General features: G+C 35.3%; 1 protein-coding gene across 2 annotated transcripts; it reads left to right on the forward strand.

The window, feature by feature from the left end:
* The first annotated feature begins 177 nt into the window (after positions 1–177).
* LOC110445186 (gastric intrinsic factor-like) lies at positions 178–20914 on the forward strand. 2 transcript variants are annotated; one of them, XM_021489663.1, is made up of 12 exons: positions 178–445; positions 5731–5809; positions 6270–6365; positions 9494–9547; positions 9865–10048; positions 10396–10679; positions 10956–11104; positions 15030–15108; positions 16615–16710; positions 17638–17812; positions 18856–18974; positions 19395–20914. In XM_021489663.1, the coding sequence occupies exons 2-12, from the start codon at positions 5755–5757 to the stop codon at positions 19463–19465; spliced, it is 1362 nt and encodes a 453-aa protein (XP_021345338.1). In that variant the 5' UTR covers positions 178–445; positions 5731–5754; the 3' UTR covers positions 19466–20914. The 2 variants fall into 2 exon arrangements, with proteins under 2 accessions (XP_021345338.1, XP_021345337.1); XM_021489662.1 differs by lacking the exon at positions 178–445 and adding an exon at positions 1717–1815.
* The last annotated feature ends 2095 nt before the right edge of the window (positions 20915–23009 follow it).

Raw genomic sequence — 23009 nt, forward strand, 5'->3', positions numbered from 1 at the left:
CATAGCCATCTAAATCGGTTAGATATTAAGACAAATCTTCATGATTTTGAAACGGGCGTCCCTTTCAAAATCATGAATATTTGCCATCTAAACTTTACATACCAAGTAGTTTATTTTCGCTTCTACACGTATTTCGATATGTTTAACTGAACTTCAGCGTTTTGTCGAATACTACCCCGAGGACTTCGTTAGTTATTGATGTTTCCTGTGTATTCAGGCCGACCTGCTTTTTTGTTATTGAAAATGTATTTTGTTACGCCTCCATGATTTTACAAATAACTATCGCGTGCAATAGGAAGGTAAACGATGAGACTATACAGGTGATTGGTATAAGTAAGACGAGAAGACTATACCAGCGGTTGTGTAAGACACGGGAGAGGGATATACCGCCGGTTGTTCCAGACAAAAAACAGAGAGTTATACAGCTGGTGCGACAGACAAACAGGTAACACATACCTCTACAGTTTTAAATCTTTGTATACCTATGTTTTCCAAAATGAGCTATTTTAACATTTGTGTTTCCTCATGTTAATTGTAAAATTTTGAGCATTCCAACCGATTATATTTTAAGATGTATCGTACGCAGTGTTCCCCCATAGATATCTTTTATTTTGATTTTATCCACTGTACCAAGCAATGCATGTTCCACTTGTATCCTATAACTGAACATACGTCTTAACTTACAACATGATACAGAAAGTCATAAAATACCTGACACATGCATAGGTCTGAGTCAGCCTGTTGATCTGAATTGCATTATTCAAAAGGTTAAGAGGCCATGTACAGGGGAACACATCTACAGCCAGACTAGATTTTTAAACTTCCGTGTATGTGGTGTATTGCAGTATTCGCGATAACAATAGACGATTGTCGTAACGTTTTAAGTAACATTTACGTCCATCCCGACTCAACAAATCAGGGATGAATCGACGATTGTCGTAACGTATTAAGGGACAGGTACGTCCATCACGACTCACCAACTCAGGGATAAATCGACGATTGTCGTAACGTACTAAGGGACAGGTACGTCCATCCCGACTCACCAAATCAGGGATAAGCATACGCGTTATGTTTAACAATAAATAATGTTGTTGCCAAATAAATTCGACAAATACACATATAGTGATATATTTCACATGGTGCAATGGGCCAGTGAAAATAAAAATGATGTGCTGTTGTGTCTACATGTCACACCCAACTAGCTACGATATACGTCACCTAAACATAATAGATACACATTTTATTTTTGAATGCGTGTACCATGAATTAGTGTTCCAATCAAAACAGCAAAATGGCGTTGGTTTTTTGTACACAATGCATGTGCTTCTTTATAAAGAGATACGATACAATAGATATAGATAATCGAATGTCTCAAGGTACAAATGTAAAGCACATTGATACAGTCACCTGACTATTTTCTGTATCATATATTCTGGGAATATCTACCAGTTGTTAACAAGCATTTAACTATGACACGCACGTTTGAAAAAAAATGTTGTATAAACATACATTTTTTTAAACATGCATTTTATCCTTAAATACTACACTAGGTGAAAATAGCCTTGACGTAACTTTTGCTTTTTTATGGAGTCTGTTGAAAATCAGGTTGCAGTAATATTTCTCACATGACGCACTACCTGGTGTTTACGTAATCTTGTCAGCAATGCTGCATCTGCATGTTTCAAATCATGAACGCTTGAGGTATTCTATTGAAAAGGTTTTTTGTCGTGCTTCTGTGATTTTTAATCAGGAGTCACATCATGCTTACCTGTATACGTTCACAGAGAAAGCTAGAGGAAGGTGTGCCAGACTTAGGTAAGAAATAATCTATCAGTTCTTAGATTTTACACAAATTGGTTAAACTAGACATTAACCTATTTACCTGATTTTCAATTTTCAGCTCTAAAGCATTATCATATTTATTTTAAATTAACTCTACACTACTAGAATACCAAAAAGTGTCGCAAAGAACAGAGTACGCAAATACTCTAGTTATACACTTTACAAGCAAGAAATACGAAGACATTGGGAACACATTTTTAAGTCCAAAGTTTTTTCATTACATTTCGTTTACATATGTCCGTTGTATAAAGCGATGCTTGAACAACTACTATATATGGCAGTCAAAAGGTTGGACAATTCTTCTTTTTTAAATAGCAGGATGGGGAAACGTCTGACACACACAAGGGTTTGAGTCATTTTGCTATTGTGTAGATGCATATGTATTACCTGTTGAGCTATATCGCACCGTACATGGAATCCGGTTTCAGTACGTATGTTTAAATGTAAATACGTGGTCAGGAGGCCCTGAAAGGGGAACTCATCTACAACGAAACCTCCTTTAAACTTCTCTATCTGAACCGATAACTGCCTCATATTGTTTGTTTTAAGGGTATCTCTATAGCATAGACTTTACTCAGAACAATAAATGCGTTTCCCCCCTTATACTATTTGACTTGAAAAAGTGCATCATGTGTTGAGAACTGACAGTGAACTTATATTGTAATATGTAACCAAGGAATAACCCTGATTATGTTGGGTTTTACGACCACACCTAAATTCCGGAAAAACATGTGTACTTTAAATCAGACCGTAAGACCAAAATTACATCGCTACGCTGTGTTTTGCTTAATACATACATATTTATTACGTGTGACTATGAACTGTCTTTTTTCATTCAATAATACAAATAACCATTATAATACCCGCGCGACGAGTGGTTGAGGGTAAATTGTACACAGGTTTCTGTCCGTACGTTCTTAGGTGTTCTAAACGGCATCACCGCTCTACAGACTTCATTTCTTATCCAATTGTCACAAAACTTCAATCACGTTTTCACAAACATCATCATTGTACGACGTCGCGTTTCAAGCTTAGAAACTAGGTCACTGTTACTATAGATTGAATTTGATAGAATGTTTGACGTCACCGATCAACAGACTTTATTTCTTTTCAGATTGTCACCGATTAAAGACTTCCCACCCTTCGTAATACACATGTTTTTCTTGTCGTATTTTCGTGTCTTCATTTCCGTTTTGCGTATCGGGTATCCCATTACCGTAGTGTAAATTATAGTAACACCGGGTAAGCAATAGTACACGTGCGTGACGATGATATGTCAACACCCGATATCGAGACTTACTAATAACTTGGAAATCATGTGTAATCACACGTACTTCATAAATAATGCTTATGATACAAAGATATTAATTAACTCACAGGGAAACACTGACATACGATCAGGCGACTTCAAGAAGGTCGTATATGAGGCGCATGGAATGCAGACTGATGTGTTTTGTTTACCGACCTCACCTGTACGTATCACGTGCAAAATGTGAAAGTGTTGAATTTGACAAAAAATCAACTTTTCGGTACTTTTTACAAAATAATCCCAAGTTTATCGAAATGCTTAGATTTTCATTAAATCATCTCTACAGAGTGACATAACCATAATGTGAAACTTTCATTGAATTCGGCTGGTTAATTGCGAAAGGGTGGAGCCTCCTTAACAGACTTTATTTCTTTTCTGAATGTCACGGAAGTTTACACATGTGTTTACAAACTTCCTCTATTTTATACCCCAAAAGCCCATGTACACTAAGCGGTATATGCACAAAAGTCAATACAGCCTTGCATACAACATGGCTACAACCTCAAGCTATGGGCTTTGTATAATACTGATAATAGCCCTTTCTGTCTTCACAGTTGACATGTCAGTACGATTCAACTAGACTATATCAATCTATTTTTATGTTGAGTCTTGATATTGTCATGAGCATAGTTAGTCCTTTTTCGTAGTGGATTCATCAAGGAGCGGGTCCAGGGCAGGGCATTGGTAGGGGCAATGGAGTACAACAAGCAGCGGTTTTGTTTTTGTTTTTGAAACTTTTGGGGATTCACCTGCGTTCCAGCGTATAGGCAGCTAGGCAGCTACTCACCTAGGCAGCCTTCGCGCTCTGTCAATTTTTCCAAACCATGCCTTTATCTGATCGTCATTCATAAAATAACATCTAAAAGCCGTTCTTTGTACGAGAGTGACACGAAATGCATTACGCATTCACCGACCATCCAGTCTCTGTTCCTAAAAAGGAATACAGTTGATCTCAAACAAGGACGTAGCAACCCATCAGACAGAAATCATTACCCTGCACCTGATGTGTAAGACAGATTAAACGCCCTTTTACAAAGCTAGGTAATTTTATAAGTGTGTTGCTCTACGGTCTGGATAGCAAACACAATCTGTATCACTTTAAACGTATGTAAGGAAAAACGGCTTCCTTGTCTTGCTATATGTTTACCTGTTTCAATGGTCCGTGTCATATTTCGCCCTAGCTTCACCGCCGATTTTAAGTTCGAATCAGGTGTGTTTGATTGGAAGGTTTGTAAGGTTATTTTCGTTCCTACTCTTAAATTGTCATAAAAGTTATTATGTGTGTTTAAATAAGATTTTTGAAGATAACATCCGAATTAAAAACTTATCAAATTGTCAGAGTAGAAGCTATGTGTGTAGAGTATTCGGGCTTATAGTGAGGAGTAGTGAACAGGCATTGAAGACACTTGTCTTGTTGTAAGGAATAATTGACAGGCGTTAAAAAACAATTGGCCTATTGCTAGGAATAATAAACTGGAGTGAAAAGACACTTTGCTTATGACTAGGAATAAAGGCTTGCTTGAAAAGAAACTACTTCGCCTATTAGGAATAATAGAATGTAGTGAAAAGACATTTGGCCTATTGTTTGGAGTAATTAACTGGAGTAAAAAGACACTTTGCCTATTATTAGGAATAAAAGGATTGCTTGAAAAGACACTTCGCCTATTGTTATGAATAAAAGACAGGCGTGAAAAGACACTTGTCTACTTCTAATTGTAACAGACACTTGGCCACTGTAAAGAATATAAAACTTGTGTGAAAAGATACATGCCTAACGTTTAGGAATAATAAACTGGAGTGAAAAAACACTTATTTCCAGGAGTTAAAGACTTGAGTGAAAAGAGAATTGTCTTATTGGTAGGAATAAAAGCCTTGCTTGAAGAGACACTTGGTCTATTGTTGTAGGAATAATAACCTTAAGTGAAAAGACAATTGGCCTGTTGTTAGCAATAATAGGTTTGCTTGAAACCTGCCATGTTGTTAGACGTAATAGACTGGCGTAAAAAGGCACTTTGCCTATTGTAAGAGTAAAATGTATGTGTGTAAATCTTCTTGCTTTTCTTAAGGAGTAGAACGTAGACGAGAAAAGTCTCTGGGCCTATAGTAAGATTATTATTATGAGTGTAAATGCCTCTTAGGAGTGTAATAGCCTGACAGGTATACATCTGGGCCTATTGTTATAGTAATATATAGGAGAGAAATAAATATTACTAGTCCTATTCCAGGGACAGCGAATGTTTAGTAAAATTCTCCTCAACCACTAGATGGATTAACTTGATTAGAGGAGGCTGAGCGAACAAACTGTTAAAGTCAGTTACAAGACATGGATGTTCCCAAGCCTAGCCGCTCTCAGGTCGTTGAACTGATGAAAACTTACCTGTTGACAAAATAGCAATAGAAGGTCTATACATATCAACAGTAACCATGGTAATCATACTTGTAGGTATTGATAATCTGGTTTACCACCTGCTGACAATAATTACGGTAGATACAGATTATGTTTACCTAACTAACCTAAACAACAATATAATGTTATCGACATTATCATTATCTGATAAGAAGTATTTATTTATTTGTAGATTTGATTCAGCGAAAGGAAAACCATGGACGAAACAAAACACATCGAAAACGGCAAAATGGTTCATCCGAAACAAGAAGGTAGGATGCCCACATTCCCTATCTATACCTTAATATAAGAATGAATTGTAATACAATACATCATTAGACTTGCAATTATGAAAAATATATAGAGGATTTCTCAATCAAATGAGGATTATAACTTTGTAAAAATGCATATTTTGTATCCTTTGGAAAACAAGTTTTACTCCCTTAGACGTTATTTAAAGGTGTTTGCTGATTGGGGAACGTAAAATTTAACAATTTTATGACTTCTGGTGGTATGCTTGTCAGTGCTGTATAGAACTGCAAAAAAAATAATAAAAAAATACCAATCCCTTTGATGCGAATATTTCATATAGTTGAATCTCATAAAAATAAAAATGTCATTTTTTTTAAATTACAAATACCTTTGAGGCAAATATATTGACAATATGTTATTAACATATAAATGTACTTATCAAAATAAATTTATGCGTATGTATGATTTGTTGTTTTGCAGAGGTGAAGAAACAAACTGTACGAGATACAGTTGTGCTCATCCTGATTGTGACTGTAGCCATAGCTATAGCCATAGGAATGATAGTGTATCTAGCGGGTAAGTGACAACATTGTATTACTGCATTTGTGACAGTCGGCCTAGGTTCAACCATATCATTGATAGTGTATCTAGGAGGTAAGTGACAACATTGGATTACTGTGTTTGTGACAGGCGGCCTAGTTACAACCATCTCATTGCTAGTGTATCTAGCGGGTAAGTGACAACATTCTATTACTGTGTTTGTGAGAGTCGGCCTAGTTACAACCATAGCATTGATAGTTTATCTAGTAGGTAAGTGACAACATTGTTTTACTGTGTTTGTGACAGGCGGCCTAGTTACAACCATCTCATTGCTAGTGTATCTAGTAGGTAAGAGACAACATTGTATTACTGTGTTTTTGACAGTTGGCCTAGTTACAACCATATCATTGCTAGTGTATCTAGTAGGTTAGTGACAACATTGTATTACTGCGTTTGCGACAGTCGGCCTAGTTATAATCAGAGCATTGCTAGTGCATCTAGTAGGTATGTGACAACATTGAATATCGTCGGCCTAGTTACAACCACAGCATTGATAGTGTATTAAGTAGGTATGTGACACCATTGTAGTACTGTGTTTGTGACAGTCGTCCTAGTTATAACCATAGCATTGATAGGGTATCTAGCGGGAAAGGGACAACATTGTATTACTGCGTTTGCGACAGTCGGCCTAGTTACAACCACAGCATTGATAGTGTATTAAGTAGGTATGTGACACCATTGTAGTACTGTGATTGCGACAGTCGGCCTTGTTATAACCATAGCATTGATAGTGAATCTAGCGGGGAAGTGACAACATTGTATTACTCTGTTTGTGACAGTCGGCATAGTTACAACCATAGCATTGAGAGTGTATCTAGCGGGTAAGTTACAACATTGTATTACTGCATTTGTGACAGTCGGCCTAGGTTCAACCATATCATTGATAGTGTATCCAGTAGGTAAGTGACAACATTTTATTACTGTGTTTGTGACAGTCGCCCTAGTTACAACCATAGCATTGAGAGTGTATCTAGCGGGTAAGTGACAACTTTGTATTACTGTGTTTGTGAGAGTCGGCCTAGTTACAACCATAGCATTGATAGTGTATCTAGCGGGTAAGTGACAACATTGTATAACTGTGTTTGTGACAGTCGGCCTAGTTATAATCAGAGCATTGCTAGTGTATCTAGTAGGTATGTGACACCATTGTAGTACTGTGTTTGTGACAGTCGGCCTTGTTATAACCCAGCATTGATAGTGTATTAAGTAGGTATGTGACACCATTGTATTACTGTGTTTGTGCCAGTCGGCCTTGTTATAGCCTTAACAATGATAGTTAATCTAGTAGGTATTTGACAACATTGTATTTCTGTGTTTGTGATAGTCGGCCTAGTTATAACCATAGTATTGCTAGTGTATCTTGTAGGTATGTTACAACATTGTATTACTTTGTTTGTGACAGTCGGCCTAGTAATAGCCTTAACAATGATAGTTAATCTAGTAGATATTTGACAACATTGTATTTCTGTGTTTGTAACAGTCGACCTAGTTATAACCATAGCATTGATAGTGTATCTAGTGGGTGTGTGACAACATTGTATAACTGTGTTTGTGACAGTAGGCCTAGTTACAACCATAGCATTTATAGTGGATCTAGTAGGTATGTGACACCATTGTATTTCTGTGTTTCTAACAGTCGACCTAGTTATAACCATAGTATTGCTGGTGTATCTTGTAGGGATGTTACAACATTGTGTTACTGTGTTTGTAACAGTCGACCTAGTTATAACCATCGCATTGATAGTGTATCTAGGGGGTGTGTGACAACATTGTATAACTGTGTTTGTGACAGTGGGCCTAGTTACAACCATAGCATTCATAGTGTATCTAGCGGGCAGGTGACAACATTGTATTACTGTGTTTGTGACAGTCGGCCTAGTTACAACCATAGCATTTATAGTGTATCTAGTAGGTATGTGACAACATTGTATTACTGTGTTCGTGACAGTCGGCCTAGTTAGAACCATATTATTGCTAGTGTATCTTGTAGGTAAGTGACAACATTGTATTACTGTGTTTGTGACAGTCGGCCAAGTTACAACCATAGCATTGCTAGTGTATCTAGCGGGTAAGTGACAACATTATATTACTGTATTTGTGACAGTCGGCCTAGTTATAGTCATATCATTGATAGTGTATCTAGTAGGTGTGTGACAACATTGTATTACTGTGTTTGTGACAGTCGGCATAGTTACAACCATAGCATTTATAGTGTATCTAGTAGGTAAGTGACAACATTGTATTACTGTGTTTGTGACAGTCGGCCTAGTTACAACCATAGCATTGCTAGTGTATCTAGCGGGTAAGTGACAACATTGTATTACTGTATTTGTGACAGTCGGCCTAGTTATAGTCATATCATTGATAGTGTATCTAGTAGGTGTGTGACAACATTGTATTACTGTGTTTGTGATAGTCGGCTTAGTTACAATCATAACAATGATAATGTATCTAGTAGGTATGTGACAACATTGAATATCTAGATTTGTGACAGGTTAGCTAAAGCTTTACCAAATGATGCTGTATCTTGTAAGTATGTGAAACATTTTAGCAATAAAGGATCAAGTTGAAGGTATGTGGTCAGCCATGGTTCATGTTTACTTAGTACGGAAGTGCACCTATCTGGAACATCATGTGATGTGCTTGGATGTATGGGAACCATGAAAAAACCCGCATTGCTAATGCCTTCCTACGACAGTATATATTTGCAAACGACGATTATGTGTGGATCAATGATCAGCGATTCAATATAAAAATGGAAAATTAAATCGCGTTTTCACAATAATTTAATATTCCATAGTCAGAAATAATTGCGACGTTTAAATGCACATTCTTAACATTTTACCGCGCATTTTAGGATAAAAACTGTGTTTATAAGCAACTGAGTTTCATGAATGTTAAGAATAAACATTAAATAAAAATGTTCCGAAAACTCTATTTTATTATTTTTGTAATAGTCTGGTTTTATGTAACAGGTCAGACATACTGTTTACCAAATGCTGGATCTATCCAGTTTGGGATCATTACCGTTAGGCGACAGAAGTCAACTGAAAACCAACAATGCAAATATATCTGCTTTATGGTATTTTCCTTTTTTGTTGAAGGACGACAAAACACAAGAGAAGATGATGACATCTATATAATATCCCGAATGAAAGGTACGTATAAACATGTCTTATTTACTATACTAAGAAAAAACCAGTAGAATTTAAAACAATAAAATTAAAAACATAAAGTAATCATCAATATAAAAAATTGCTAATAAATACCATTAACATTAAACCGTAAATGTATTTAATTTTCATGTGTCTATACTTCAAAGTAGGAGAATGAATACTTGTATAAATATCGACTGTAGGATCATGGTAATTACAATGCCAAATAGGTCGGTTAAAACACGCTTGGAATTCTTTATATAAATTAATTATATTTCATTTTTTGTTTTTCTACAAATGACTTACACTACTGGCTACAGTAATAAAGGAGTCCGTTCTAGTATCACTGATGTCGACCCCAGAATGGAGCCCATATCGCCTGGACACTGCAGAGGCCATAATAGGCGTGACCCTAGGATACCCGGAGGCGTTCGAGGAACATAAGTCAGAGTACTTTGGCAAGCTCGCCAACATGAATATAGACCTCCTTGCAGCCCTAAAAAAGTACGTTTTGCTATCAAAGTTACTGTTTTATTGTATTTTGACAATGCATCTGTAAGCTTACCATTCCGGAAAAATTGGTCTTATTCATTTTTGCACTTTTTCAATGGTCTTTTTGTAAATAATTGATATATTTCTCTTGTTATTCGTTGTCAATTGTCCTTGCTTTAGACAATTTTTGATTTATAACTGACTTGATATATCAATGTTTTTGTGATGTTTGATGAAATGATGATATCACAGAATAACTCCATAAAAGGATATGATTTAATGAATCCCTATAGCTGTTGCATATATCTAGTAATTTAGCTTGGTTACAATATCATGTTATTATGAAATTGACTTTACAGTGATTCCGAGCTTTCCAATAACGTTTGGTCACGTGGAAAGTTGGCCCAGTACATTAGTGCCATTGTGGTAGCATGTCAACACGAGGTCGCAACCGCATACTACGGTACCGACAACCTGTTGGACATCCTTCAGAAACAGCTTCAAAGCTCAGTGGATTACTTCCGTATCAACAGATTCGCCCTATCATGGATGGCCCTCGCAATGTGTCAGCATAACAGGACATTTGACAGTCTGTATGAAGACATCCTTACAGCACATCCGGGCACCTATACATTTGGAACAGGTATTTTGATAAACAGTGTTGCTTTTCCTTATCCAATCTTACTGTTAGCAGTTCAATTATCTGTTCTAGAGATAAAAAAAACCCGTTTGGTTGTTCTGAGTGTTTAGCATGTTGCTAGGTAAAATCATTAATCACAAATGTATTATGCACTCTTTGAATGCTTTAAAAATGTTATCAAATTACGAAGAACATTTATGCTATGAATATTGTATAACTATATGAAGATAAACATGTGTAAGATGACATAAAACAACGCCTGAGTGTTCGGTTTAACAGATGAGGCCTCAATGATCACTATGGCATGTGTGTGCCTCAAAACCGAAACTTGCTCGTCTGCTGCCCAGGTCGCCGCTGATCATGTATCGATGGAAATTCAAAAGGAAAACAACACACTCAATGTGTACTCTCTCGGGCTAGCCGCACAGGTAAAGTTGTCGGACTCAATGCGTAATCTCCAGTACTGTTAACATACGTAAATATGTCATCCGCAATATGTTAAGTCCGGTTACAGGTAAAGCTTTTACTTTTACTCTGGTACTGAGCTGGTAAGCTGTCATTCTAAAAGTGTAAACTCTGGTACTGATTACATAGGGTAAGCTGTCATACTAAATGTGTACACTTTGGTACTGATTACATTTGGTAAGCTGTTATACTAAAAGTGTACACTCTGGTACTGATTACATAGGGTAAGCTGCTATACTAAATGTGTTTTTTCTGGTACTGATTACATTTGGTAAGCTGTTATACTAAAAGTGTACACTCTGGAACTGATTACATTTGGTAAGCTGTTATACTAGAATTGTACACTCTGGTACTGATTACATAGGGTAAACTGTCATACTAAAGGTGATGCTAAGTGCAGAGTGCGATTTGCGCTCTTCACAGTTCAGGTAGAATGTACAACAAAACAGGTTAGACAATTCTTACAATATGTACTGTCTTGTTCTGACCACACAAGTAAGACAATTCTTACAATATGTACTGTCTTGTTCTGACAACACAGGTAAGCAAATTCTTACAATATGAACTGGCATGTTCTGACCATACAGGTAAGACAAAGTTTTGAAAACTAACTGTCCTGTTTTTTCCACATAGGTAAGCAAAATCTTTCAAAATGTACAGTCTTGTTCTGACCACACAGGTAAGACGTTATATACGATATGTTTGTCGTGTTCTGACCATGCATATACAACGATACATACAATACATTTTTTTCTAAACACTCTATACAATATATACCGTGTTACCCTGACCACAAAGGTAGAAAACTATATATAATATGCACCGTGTTGTTCTGACCACAAAGGTAGAACACTATACGCAATATATACCGTGCTGTTCTGACCACAAAGGTAAAACACTGTATACAATATGTACCGTGTTGTTCTGACCACAAAAGTAAAACACTCTATACAATATGTACCGTGTTATTCTGACCACAAAAGTGGAGCACTATATATAATATATACCGTGTTGTTCTGACCACAAAAGTAAAACACTATATTCAATATGACCGTGTTGTTCTGACCATAATAGTAAAACGCTATATACAATATGTATCGTGTTGTTCTGACCACAAAAGTAAAACACTATATACAATATGTACCGTGTTATTCTGACCATAATAGTAAAACGCTATATACAATATGTACCGTGCTGTTCTGACCCTAAAGTAAAACACTATATACAATATGTACCGTGTTGTTATGACCACAAAGTTAGAACACTATATACAATATGTACCGTGCTGTTCTGACCACAAAAGTAAAACACTATATACAATATGTACCGTGTTATTCTGACCACATAGGTCGGGAACTATATACAATATGTACCGTGCTATTCTGACCACAAAGGTAGAACACTATATACAATATGTACCGTGCTGTTCTGACTACAAAGATAAAACACTCTATACAATATGTAACGTGTTGTTATGACCATAAAGGCAGGACACTATATACAATATGTACCGTGCTGTTCTGACCCTAAAGTAAAACACTATATACAATATGTACCGTGTTATTCTGACCACATAGGTAGGGAACTATATACAATATGTACCGTGCTATTCTGACCACAAAGTTAGAACACTATATACAATATGTACCGTGTTGTTCTGACAACAAAAGTAAGACACTATATACAATATGTACCGTGTTATTCTGACCACATAGGTAGGGCACTATGTACAATATCTACCGTGCTGTTCTGACCACAAAGGTGGAACACTATATATAATATGTACCATGCTGTTCTGACCACAAAGGTGGAACACTATATACAATATGTACCGTGTTTTTCTGACCACAAAGGTAGAACACTATATACAATATGTACCGTGTTGCTCCGACCACAAAGGTAGAACACTATATACAATATGTACCGTGCTGTTCTGACCACAAAAGTAAAATACTATATACAATATGTACCGTGTTGTTCTGACCACGAAAATAAAACACTATATACAATATGTACCGTGTTATTCTGACCACAAAAGTAAAACACTATATATAATATGTACCGTGTTGTTCTGACCACAAAAGTAAGACACTATGTACAATATGTACCGTGTTATTCTGACCACATAGGTAGGGCACTATATACAATTTGTACCGTGCTGTTCTGACCACAAAGGTGGAACACTATATATAATATGTACCGTGCTGTTCTGACCACAAAGATAAAACACTCTATACAATATGTACCGTGTTGTTCTGACCACAAAAGTAAAACACTATATACAATATGTACCGTGTTGTCCGGCCACAAAAGTAAAAAACATATACAATATGTACCGTATTATTCTGACCACATAGGTAGGGCACTATATACAATATGTACCGTGTTGTTCTGACTACAAAAGTAAAACACTATATTCAATATGTACCGTGTTGTTCTGACCACAAAGTTGGAACACTATATACAATATGTACCGTGCTGTTCTGACCACAAAGATAAAACACTCTATACAATATGTACCGTGTTGTTATGACCATAAAGGCAGGACACTCTATACAATATGTACCGTGTTGTTCTGACCACAAAAGTAAAACACTATATACAATATGTACCGTGCTGTTCTGACCACAAAGATAAAACACTCTATACAATATGTACCGTGTTGTTCTGACCACAAAAGTAAAACACTATATATAATATGTACCGTGTTGTTCTGACCACAAAAGTAAAACACTTTATACAATATGTACCGTGTTATTCTGACCACATAGGTAGGGCACTATATACAATATGTACCGTGCTGTTCTGACCACAAAGGTGGAACACTATATATAATATGTACCGTGCTGTTCTGACCACAAAGGTGGAACACTATATACAATATGTACCGTGTTTTTCTGACCACAAAGGTAGAACACTATATACAATATGTACCGTGTTGCTCCGACCACAAAGGTAGAACACTATATACAATATGTACCGTGCTGTTCTGACCACAAAAGTAAAACACTCTATACAATATGTATCGTGTTGTTCCGACCACAAAAATAAAACACTATATACAATATGTACCGTGTTATTCTGACCACAAAAGTAAAACACTCTATACCATATGTATCGTGTTGTTCCGACCACAAAAATAAAACACTATATACAATATGTACCGTGTTATTCTGACCACATAGGTAGGGAACTATATACAAGATGTACCGTGCTGTTCTGACCACAAAGTTAGAACACTATATACAATATGTACCTTGTTGTTCTGACCACAAAAGTAAGACACTATATACAATATGTACCGTGTTATTCTGACCACATAGGTAGGGCACTATATACAATATGTACCGTGCTGTTCTGACCACAATGGTGGAACACTATATATAATATGTACCGTGCTGTTCTGACCACAGAGGTGGAACACTATATGCAATATGTACCGTGCTGTTCTGACCACAAAAGTAAAACACTATATACAATATGTACCGTGTTGCTCTGACCACAAATGTAGAACACTATATACAATATGCATCGTGACGTTCTAACGACAGATGTAAGACGATCTACTGGTATACAATTATAGGTAACCTAATTAGAGATAAAGAAGGCCAAAACGAGGAGGTTGTCAAGTGAGAGAAAAAAACGAATATATCATACTAATCAAATGGAAAGAATGAGAAAACCATCAATGCAGCACTTCTTATTATAATGTAATTAAGAAAGGTATACAGAGTAGAATGGATTTTTAATAACATCTTTTCCCCATTCAGTTGAGTTATGCTGTTTTATTGAGTCATAGTGCTATGTTAAAATAAAACATATCGACAAACAACCAAATCAGTTTCCCTATTTCTCATAATTATTTTCTACGCGTTTCAATCTTTACAGGCGTTGATCTCTACCAAAAATGCATCTTACGCGAATCAAATCAGCAAGGCGAAAATGGGCATCATGCTTAAACTCGATGGTAAGTTACAACTATTGTTATTGCAATAATTTAGAGAAGGCAAAAAGGAGACAATCTTTGAGTGGAATAAATTGTGGATTGATTATAATAAATATTTTTGAGATGAAAAGAAATTTAGCAAATCTGACATAACTTACGCAATTTTCACGGGACATGACATGTGTAATGATATAAAGTGTGTTTCATTAGCTTTGATATCGCACCATTATTATTAAGAGTCATGACTTTAGCCATAGATAAAATGTCGAAGTTTGCACTGAAGAATTGAGGGAATGCCTATTATCTGTGTAACTAATCAACATTTAGCATTCCGTCAAATACCTTTTTGAATAAATAGATATAAATAAATCAATAAAAAGATGTTTCATTGCTTATCATAATTAAGAAAGTACGCCCTTCTCTTCTTTGGAAATAATTGTTGTTCAAAAGTATTTCAAAGTTACCGTGGTGAAATCTGTCGGAAAAATTGTGATGGAAATTGAAGTAATACAATTCCATTATAGTTATAAGTATATTTGTATGAAAAGATTAAAAATACTAATGGTTTATATTTATGTCAAGTATCAACGTCGTAGCCTTTTCCCGCCTGCTATTCAGTATACTAAAAGCAGGAATGAAGCCATGTTTACGTCATTGTCATGCATACGCGATTTCACGAGATGTCACGAGAGTAGAATCCAACGAATGGGGACTATGCCATCAACTAAGTCAGTTATAATATTTACACAATAAACGTGTCGAGTGTTGTAAAGTTAAAGCCTTGAAGCTTAATAGTGGTGGACGAACCATTTTTACTCCTTCAGCGCATCCCATCGATGTAAGACATCATCTTGTATACTTTCGCTTTATTGCACTCTCAATCGGCTTCCAGCTTTTTCGTCTGTCTCGCCGATTCTGTCTGCCTAATTAGTCGACCACGTTTTAGCAGGGACGTCTACATTACATCGTAGGTGTCAACGCATGCGTCACATTATATTGAATATGAAATTCTTTACGGCACATAAGCAAATATGATTTGATTCCTTTATGTTTTATATCTCTGACATGTTTCTCATCCTGAGTGTGTTATTGATTGAAAGTTTGCTTTCTAAGTGAAGGAGGAACATAACTAGTGTCATCCAGCCAATAGGAAAAAAGAGCGAATGTTTACGGCACGGTAGCTTTTAGTGGTTTTCCTCTGTCTCACATGTGGAAATGTTGACATGTTCTGTAATACTCGTTAATTCTAAACGCTGTTCAACCGGGAATGTTGATTACTTCATTTTGTTTTTTGAAATGAAGAAAATGGCACTGTATCAAATAGCGGGAGTGCCTCACAGCCTCTAAATCACTAAACATGGTGGGTCGGGGTCTCTGTTTATGACGTCAGATTTTGCATTATTAAGAATTATCTTTTGAATATTTATTTTAAAAGGCAGAGAAAAATTATGTTTTCATTTAAATAATATTTCCTCATTTTGTATTGATAAAATAAAATAAAATGAAATAAAATATCAATTTATTTAGTCAAGGAGACAATGAAGTATGGATTGGCTGCTTCCCAAATCCTGCCAGCACTTGCGGACATGTCTTACCTAGACATCGAAATCCATCCACCTGTTCGTAAGTCTAGGATATGTGTTTTAAAACATGTTGATAACAGGATTGCTTCTGTTTTGTCGTTATTATTAGTAGGTGGGTCCAGTGATAGGTAACAGCAGTTTTCCTACAATACTGTGTCTTTGCTTCACAATTGGGCTGTTACAAAACACCGTTGGGTTTCAAACGAAACGGAAATAGACGATTTTTAGCCATCAGTAAAATTATTTCGATTGTTGAATGTACCATGTGATCCACTTTTGTATTGACCAGCTGATCACGTGGTATTTTTACTTTCGGTTTGGATTAATAAATGGTGATTATTACATATTAGACATACTGATATTTATAGTAAGTAACAAATAGTAATAATAACATCCGGGGTCTAGTGGTCAGTAAAAGTGACATTTCTACCATAATGGACCTCGTCAAATGTGAAGATATTTCTACCATTCTTGATTAACGGCCAATAATAATAATATTCGTAACTTACTGTGTATGATATTCAGTTATTACACTATTCTGCCAAACAAGGGTTAAAAGTTAGTAACTTGAGTAGTCTGTCTATGATCGAGACAGTGGTTTGTTAAATAAATGTACCTATTGTAGAAGGTCTAAGGTCAGGTTTACGTAAACCTATTGTAATATTAAGTGGCTAATTAGGATAATGATAATGTGCCCGATGATCACCAACAGTGGTCGTCCTTCACACTGGGATTTTATGAGACATCTTCCAAGGCATCCGTTGTTATATGACCTTAGCTGTTGAATGGGCGTTAAACCCTGAACAAAACAGACCGTACAGTACTGGGCCGATACACAATGGGAAACTTTTGGGCTAGAGTCTACAACATTAAGTACATGTACAAACCAAATTAAATAATATTTTTGGAGTTATTTCTTTTATGATAACCGTGGTAAGTTTTCGTTATATGATTTATGTAATTGTAGCCGGAAAACAGAACCCATCTACCGAAATGAGGATGCTGAGTATCACAATTACAATGAAGGACTATATCCTGACCAACATCACGAAACAATGGAACGCACACGTGTCCGTTCCAACAAAGCCCACTCTTCTACAGGTTATGACAGCCCTCCAGGACCAACCCTCTTCTACCTTCAGGTGCTCTAGCCATAAACAAAAAACAAAAAAAGTATTCATAAAAAAGTGATCAATTAACACATCATATGACGTGTTTAACACCTACATGTATCTGACACCATACCCGCTAAAGTCCCCTCGCTCTCGGAACACTATATCAAACTGTCTATGGAGGAGGTTTAGAAATGGCTGGTCATTATTTATACCTTACTAAGGAAACATACTAACTGTATATGTCTTTTGCTGTCCTTCATACATTGGTATTTCACGTTAACACATGTATAATACTACAATGATCGTTTACTATTCTTTGGATGTGGTTTATTAGTGAGCGTATGTAAGGATAGACATAACCATAGCTCCTCAGTCCAGGGTCAAAGTCAAATCCGTAATGTGAAGAAAATCTCACTTTTACTTATATAATGTCACCGAAACCTCACTGTCAGTCAAGTCCTATAAATAGTAACACGTTTCTTTGTTCAAACATATCTCTTCATCAAAACGTTATTTTTAATCAAAATGTCATCGGTAATAAAATCCTCATTTATAAAATGATTTTATTTAATCAGCATTATCATCCCAACTTTCACTGTTAACTAAATCCTCATTAACAATCAAAAATATATTGTGAAGTAAACTCCGAACAAATCATCAGTGTTAAGGAAATCATCATTGATGTTAGTTTCTTGTTTTCAATCGAATTCCACATCCTTCTTTTTTTCATCCGTGAGCTGATTTGTTAAGATGTGCGACAAACGACATTGATAATAACCCAAATTGGCACAGCGTAAAAAAACTCCCATTTAAGCTTCATCACACACATGTGTCATGCAAGCTTCATCACACACATGTGTCAGGCAAGCTTCATCACACACATGTGTCAGGCAAGCTTCTGTAACAACATCAACATGTTTGTTCTTGTTGTTATATGTTGTTTGAATAGTTTTATTACATGATAGCGAATAAATAGAACATAAACCAAGAAATAAATAAGCATGTCTCATATAATTGTGTTCAAACGATTCAAATCTAGCGAATGATATTCTGTTTTGTTGACTCTCTAGCTTTGACACTGCTCAAACAAGTTTTGGACCGAGTGTTGTAACGATCGATGGCATAACGAGAAATGAAACCAACATGTACTGGATGATTATGACGGCTCCAGACACAACCCTACAACAAGGTAAGCACCTCCAAAGTTCCGTGCCAGAAAATACAGGCACCGTAGTTCATGATACATCTTGTCTTTTGTCTTTACGACTGCTTCCCCGTGTTTGGAAAACAAATATAGAAAACTTCAAAAGTTTGTTCTATTTTTATTTAAATGTAATGTATCTATCTAGCGAAACTTTGGTTATTCATGTAGACAAAACTGTCTTAAATATTTCACACGCTAATTGAGTGCATGTCATTAAAGCCGTTCATATGAACAGTACAACCATCCCATACAAGTTTCTAGATAACATCAATGATCAAGATATCACAACTTTTGTTTTCATCATTTACGTACCTAAGACACTAGATGACTTTGTTGTGTTATGTGTATTTTATCCTTCAATAGTAATCCTCTATGCTGTTACACTCTGTATTATTGCTATTTCAGGTGTTGCTAAAACCTACCCAGTAGATGGCGATCACTACATCTTCGAGCTCACGTACTTTGGACCTCATTAGAAAAAACATCATGGTTACCTATAACCAGAGCGTATACCGCTGTACCATCTTTTTGGATCTCAAACGTTAGCAGAAAAGGGCGATATGTTAATGTAGGTTGTGCATATTTATTTTGCTATATTGTTTGGGTTTTACTTCGTTCTACTTTACACCTACATCATATATACTGTAATAACCAACCAATACTATTATTTTACTCCAGTCGAGGTAGGTTAAGGTTGGCATGTGAGTAACTAATCCCAACCAGCGCTTTAAATCTGCATGAGCAACTTAGCCTAAAGAGTATAAAGTGTATGCTGTACAAATATGCTTAATTTTAAATATTTAACTTTACTTACGAACTACTCAGTCCCCTCTCCAACTATATCTTATATGTATATGTTAATACAACTTGGAGAAAAAATGGCGAAAGTTTGTAGTACCCCATAATTGGAGTTAATAGACGTTGGTGAACTGTGAACCACGCACTCCCCAATATAAGATACAACGTTGTCGACTTGTAATAAAGAGTGGTCCGCTAGTGCATTGTATATATATCTGAGGGACTATACCGAGCCATAATTCGCATACATAGTGATAATTGTGTAACGGACATATACTTCAATTGATACCATTTTTATTGGAAATTATCATTCATAAATTAAAGTGAAGAACAACGTGCTACTTTCTTTTCCGTGACACTTTTATTCTTTTCTAAAGTTCCGCAGTAGGAAACATGTCTAGGTTACATATATACAAAGTCTTTGCTTTGGATATGATTTCGACTTTAAAATAAATTAAAACAGCTCTGGTTGCAAACTTTGAAGATTGATATAACAATGTTGCATAGATATACATGTATATTATTATGATTTCGCTCAAATCAAGTGAGCTACCTTGCCATAGAATTATCCTTGTCAGTTATCCTACACTTGTATCATAAAAGACATTAAGCGGAGATTACTGTGTGTAAAGAACTTCCGATGAACTGTTTAATGTTTTACAGACTGGGTTAAGTATCCTTAAAACATTGCTAATGTAATGCTTCTGGTGATGTTTTTAGGCGATGCTATCTAGTTCTTTTGTTGAACTTGATATAGCGATGTTTATTTTTACTAGAACGATGGCAGAGATGTTGATTTTCAATCGTCATTATATAATTTCGAAAGAGAAAGCTAGAGCATATAACATTCATACTAAAGCCGTAAAATGGTCTCATTGTATGTCTTAAGCGATTCTGTCACCTCATCAGATCTGTGATTACTATGATATATTCATCTGCTTAATGATTTGACAACTATATTTGTGTTTTCAATCTCTGCGTGAAAAATCATACTTGCATGAAGTACGAAATTTATTTTGAAAACTGTGCTGTTAAACCATGTGTAGCTTATCTCATTTTAACGCGAAAAGATTTATGAAAAAAAATCCTTCGGCATAAGTATATTATGGTGATTGGTGTTACACAAATACCAAGCACAACAATAATTAAAGAAAAGGTTTAATCACAAACGATATATACATTATTTTTTTCTTCAAAATAATCATGTTTGATAATTGACGAAGAGCATCGGAAAAGTTGAATAAAACCAGATAGCTGGTTCTAGTAAAATTATATATTTTCAGTCATTTTAATTTATCAGTCAGTTTGTTTCATATATATAAATATATTTAAGAAATAATCAACATATGTGCGTGCATTATGGTGGAATATATAACGAGGGTGAGAAAATGTTGGTAAAAATAATTAACGAAGGCCGCTTCGGCCTGAGTTAATTATTTTTCCAACATTTTCGAATATGTTGAACAACTGATAGATATAAAACCTTGTGAATTCTTATGTTTGTTATGTATATATAAACCATATATCATTTTATGTACTTGCTTATCGTTTGTATTAAATAAATCAAATTATAGAACGATTCCTTTTTATTTTTTAGATGGTTTATATCAAGATTTGATTCACATGAATAAGTAATAAAACTGAACTCTATTTTTTTGTTCAATACAACGTAATTGAAAAAACTCAAAAAGGGAAAGAACATTTTTTTTTAATGAAAAGTCTTTCATAACATTTTGTAAAATACAATAACATTATTATTACAAGTAATAAGTGTAAGTTATATGTTAAACATATCTCCCCCACACTGTGCAGTCCGCATCTTCCTTGCTCTGCATCCAGATTAGATCATACATTATTGTATCATTGCAAAACATATTTCTGTTAGATAGACAGACAGACAGACAGACTGACAGGAAAAAATGTCTTATCTTTTATTTAACATAAAAAGACAGGAAATTTGGCTAAACAGAACAAAAGTGATATTCTTTTTCAATTAATTGAAAGAATATATATGTATATGTATACATTCAGTATTATGTTTTCTATTTCGCAACAAAACACTTTTCTTTTAAAGAGAATCTGACGCTAAAAAAATACATGTACATTGTATACTGTATTTTCTCTTAATATTTATACACCTCACACCTACGATAAACCCACTCCCTACACTCACCTGGAAACTTTGATGACGTAATGTACAGATGTCGATCGTGCACTTCCGTAAGTAACAGGTAGATTTCAGGTATAAAACGTGGCCGCCTGACAGGTAAGCGGATTACAGTTCTTGGTAACAGAGGACCACGAAAGACTATAATCAGACCTACAGAGAGTGACGTGCAACAGGAACTATGAATGTAGCCAGCGTAGCTTTGTTTGCTGCTCTTGCCATCTGTGGCGATGGTATGTACCGATATAGATAACTGTATCTGTCTTTATATAAGGGTTTTTGTCGATACCTTAGGATCATTATATACTAGTGAAGAAGCTGCGAAATATTGACACTCAACTTAAAACAAAATTCATGCGATTTTTTTTATCTTTAAGATGTTCTCTTCTGAGGTTTTAATCACCTTCATATCTCAATTTGATCTTGGTAACGTTTTTGTAATATTTAGTAAATTATCAACAATTTAATTTTGAAAATGTGTATTTCTTGCACTTCAAGAAAGACCAAACTTTCAATTTTTTGACCCTAAGTTGATCACTTAAATCGTCATAGTGTGACCATTTTATATAAAAGTAAGTTTATTTTTGCTGTACATCTTAATAATGTTCATTATGATGAAATAAGTGGAAAATTATACATTATTGGTATTTGTTTAAAACATATTTACTGAAGCACTTTTGAATTTTTTCTTTTTAACCAGCATATAATAGTGGGACAAAAAAACAGCAAAAACAAAAAACAAATAAAACACGGACCCCCATTTTTGGGGCAATTCTTTTAATCCATGCAATTATCAAAAAATAGTTTAATAGCAGAATTTTTTACATCAAGCGTTAAATCTGCAAAAAATACAGAAACAAGTTCTATTTCTTCATTTAAAAATAAGGGGGAAGAAATAGAATATTTTCCTGCATGTTTTAAGAGTAACTTTATCGCTTTTCTGAGTTAAAAGAATAAGTTTATGAAACTTAACTTCCATAATTCAAAAGAAAATGTTATTTATATCAGTTCTGCAGACTCCCACACATATCTGATAACACACTTGGAAAATGATC

The sequence above is a fragment of the Mizuhopecten yessoensis genome, unplaced genomic scaffold (genome assembly GCF_002113885.1).
Source record: "Mizuhopecten yessoensis strain PY_sf001 unplaced genomic scaffold, ASM211388v2 scaffold2091, whole genome shotgun sequence".
Taxonomy (NCBI): Eukaryota; Metazoa; Mollusca; class Bivalvia; order Pectinida; family Pectinidae; genus Mizuhopecten; species Mizuhopecten yessoensis.

Bases quoted from the DNA above. Each gene is read 5' to 3' on its own strand.
- LOC110445186 (XM_021489663.1), top strand. From the start codon at position 5,755: ATGGACGAAACAAAACACATCGAAAACGGCAAAATGGTTCATCCGAAA. The intron at 11,105-15,029 runs GTAAAGTTGTCG...CAATCTTTACAG, and splicing joins CTCTCGGGCTAGCCGCACAG to GCGTTGATCTCTACCAAAAA. The intron at 15,109-16,614 runs GTAAGTTACAAC...CAATTTATTTAG, and splicing joins CATCATGCTTAAACTCGATG to TCAAGGAGACAATGAAGTAT.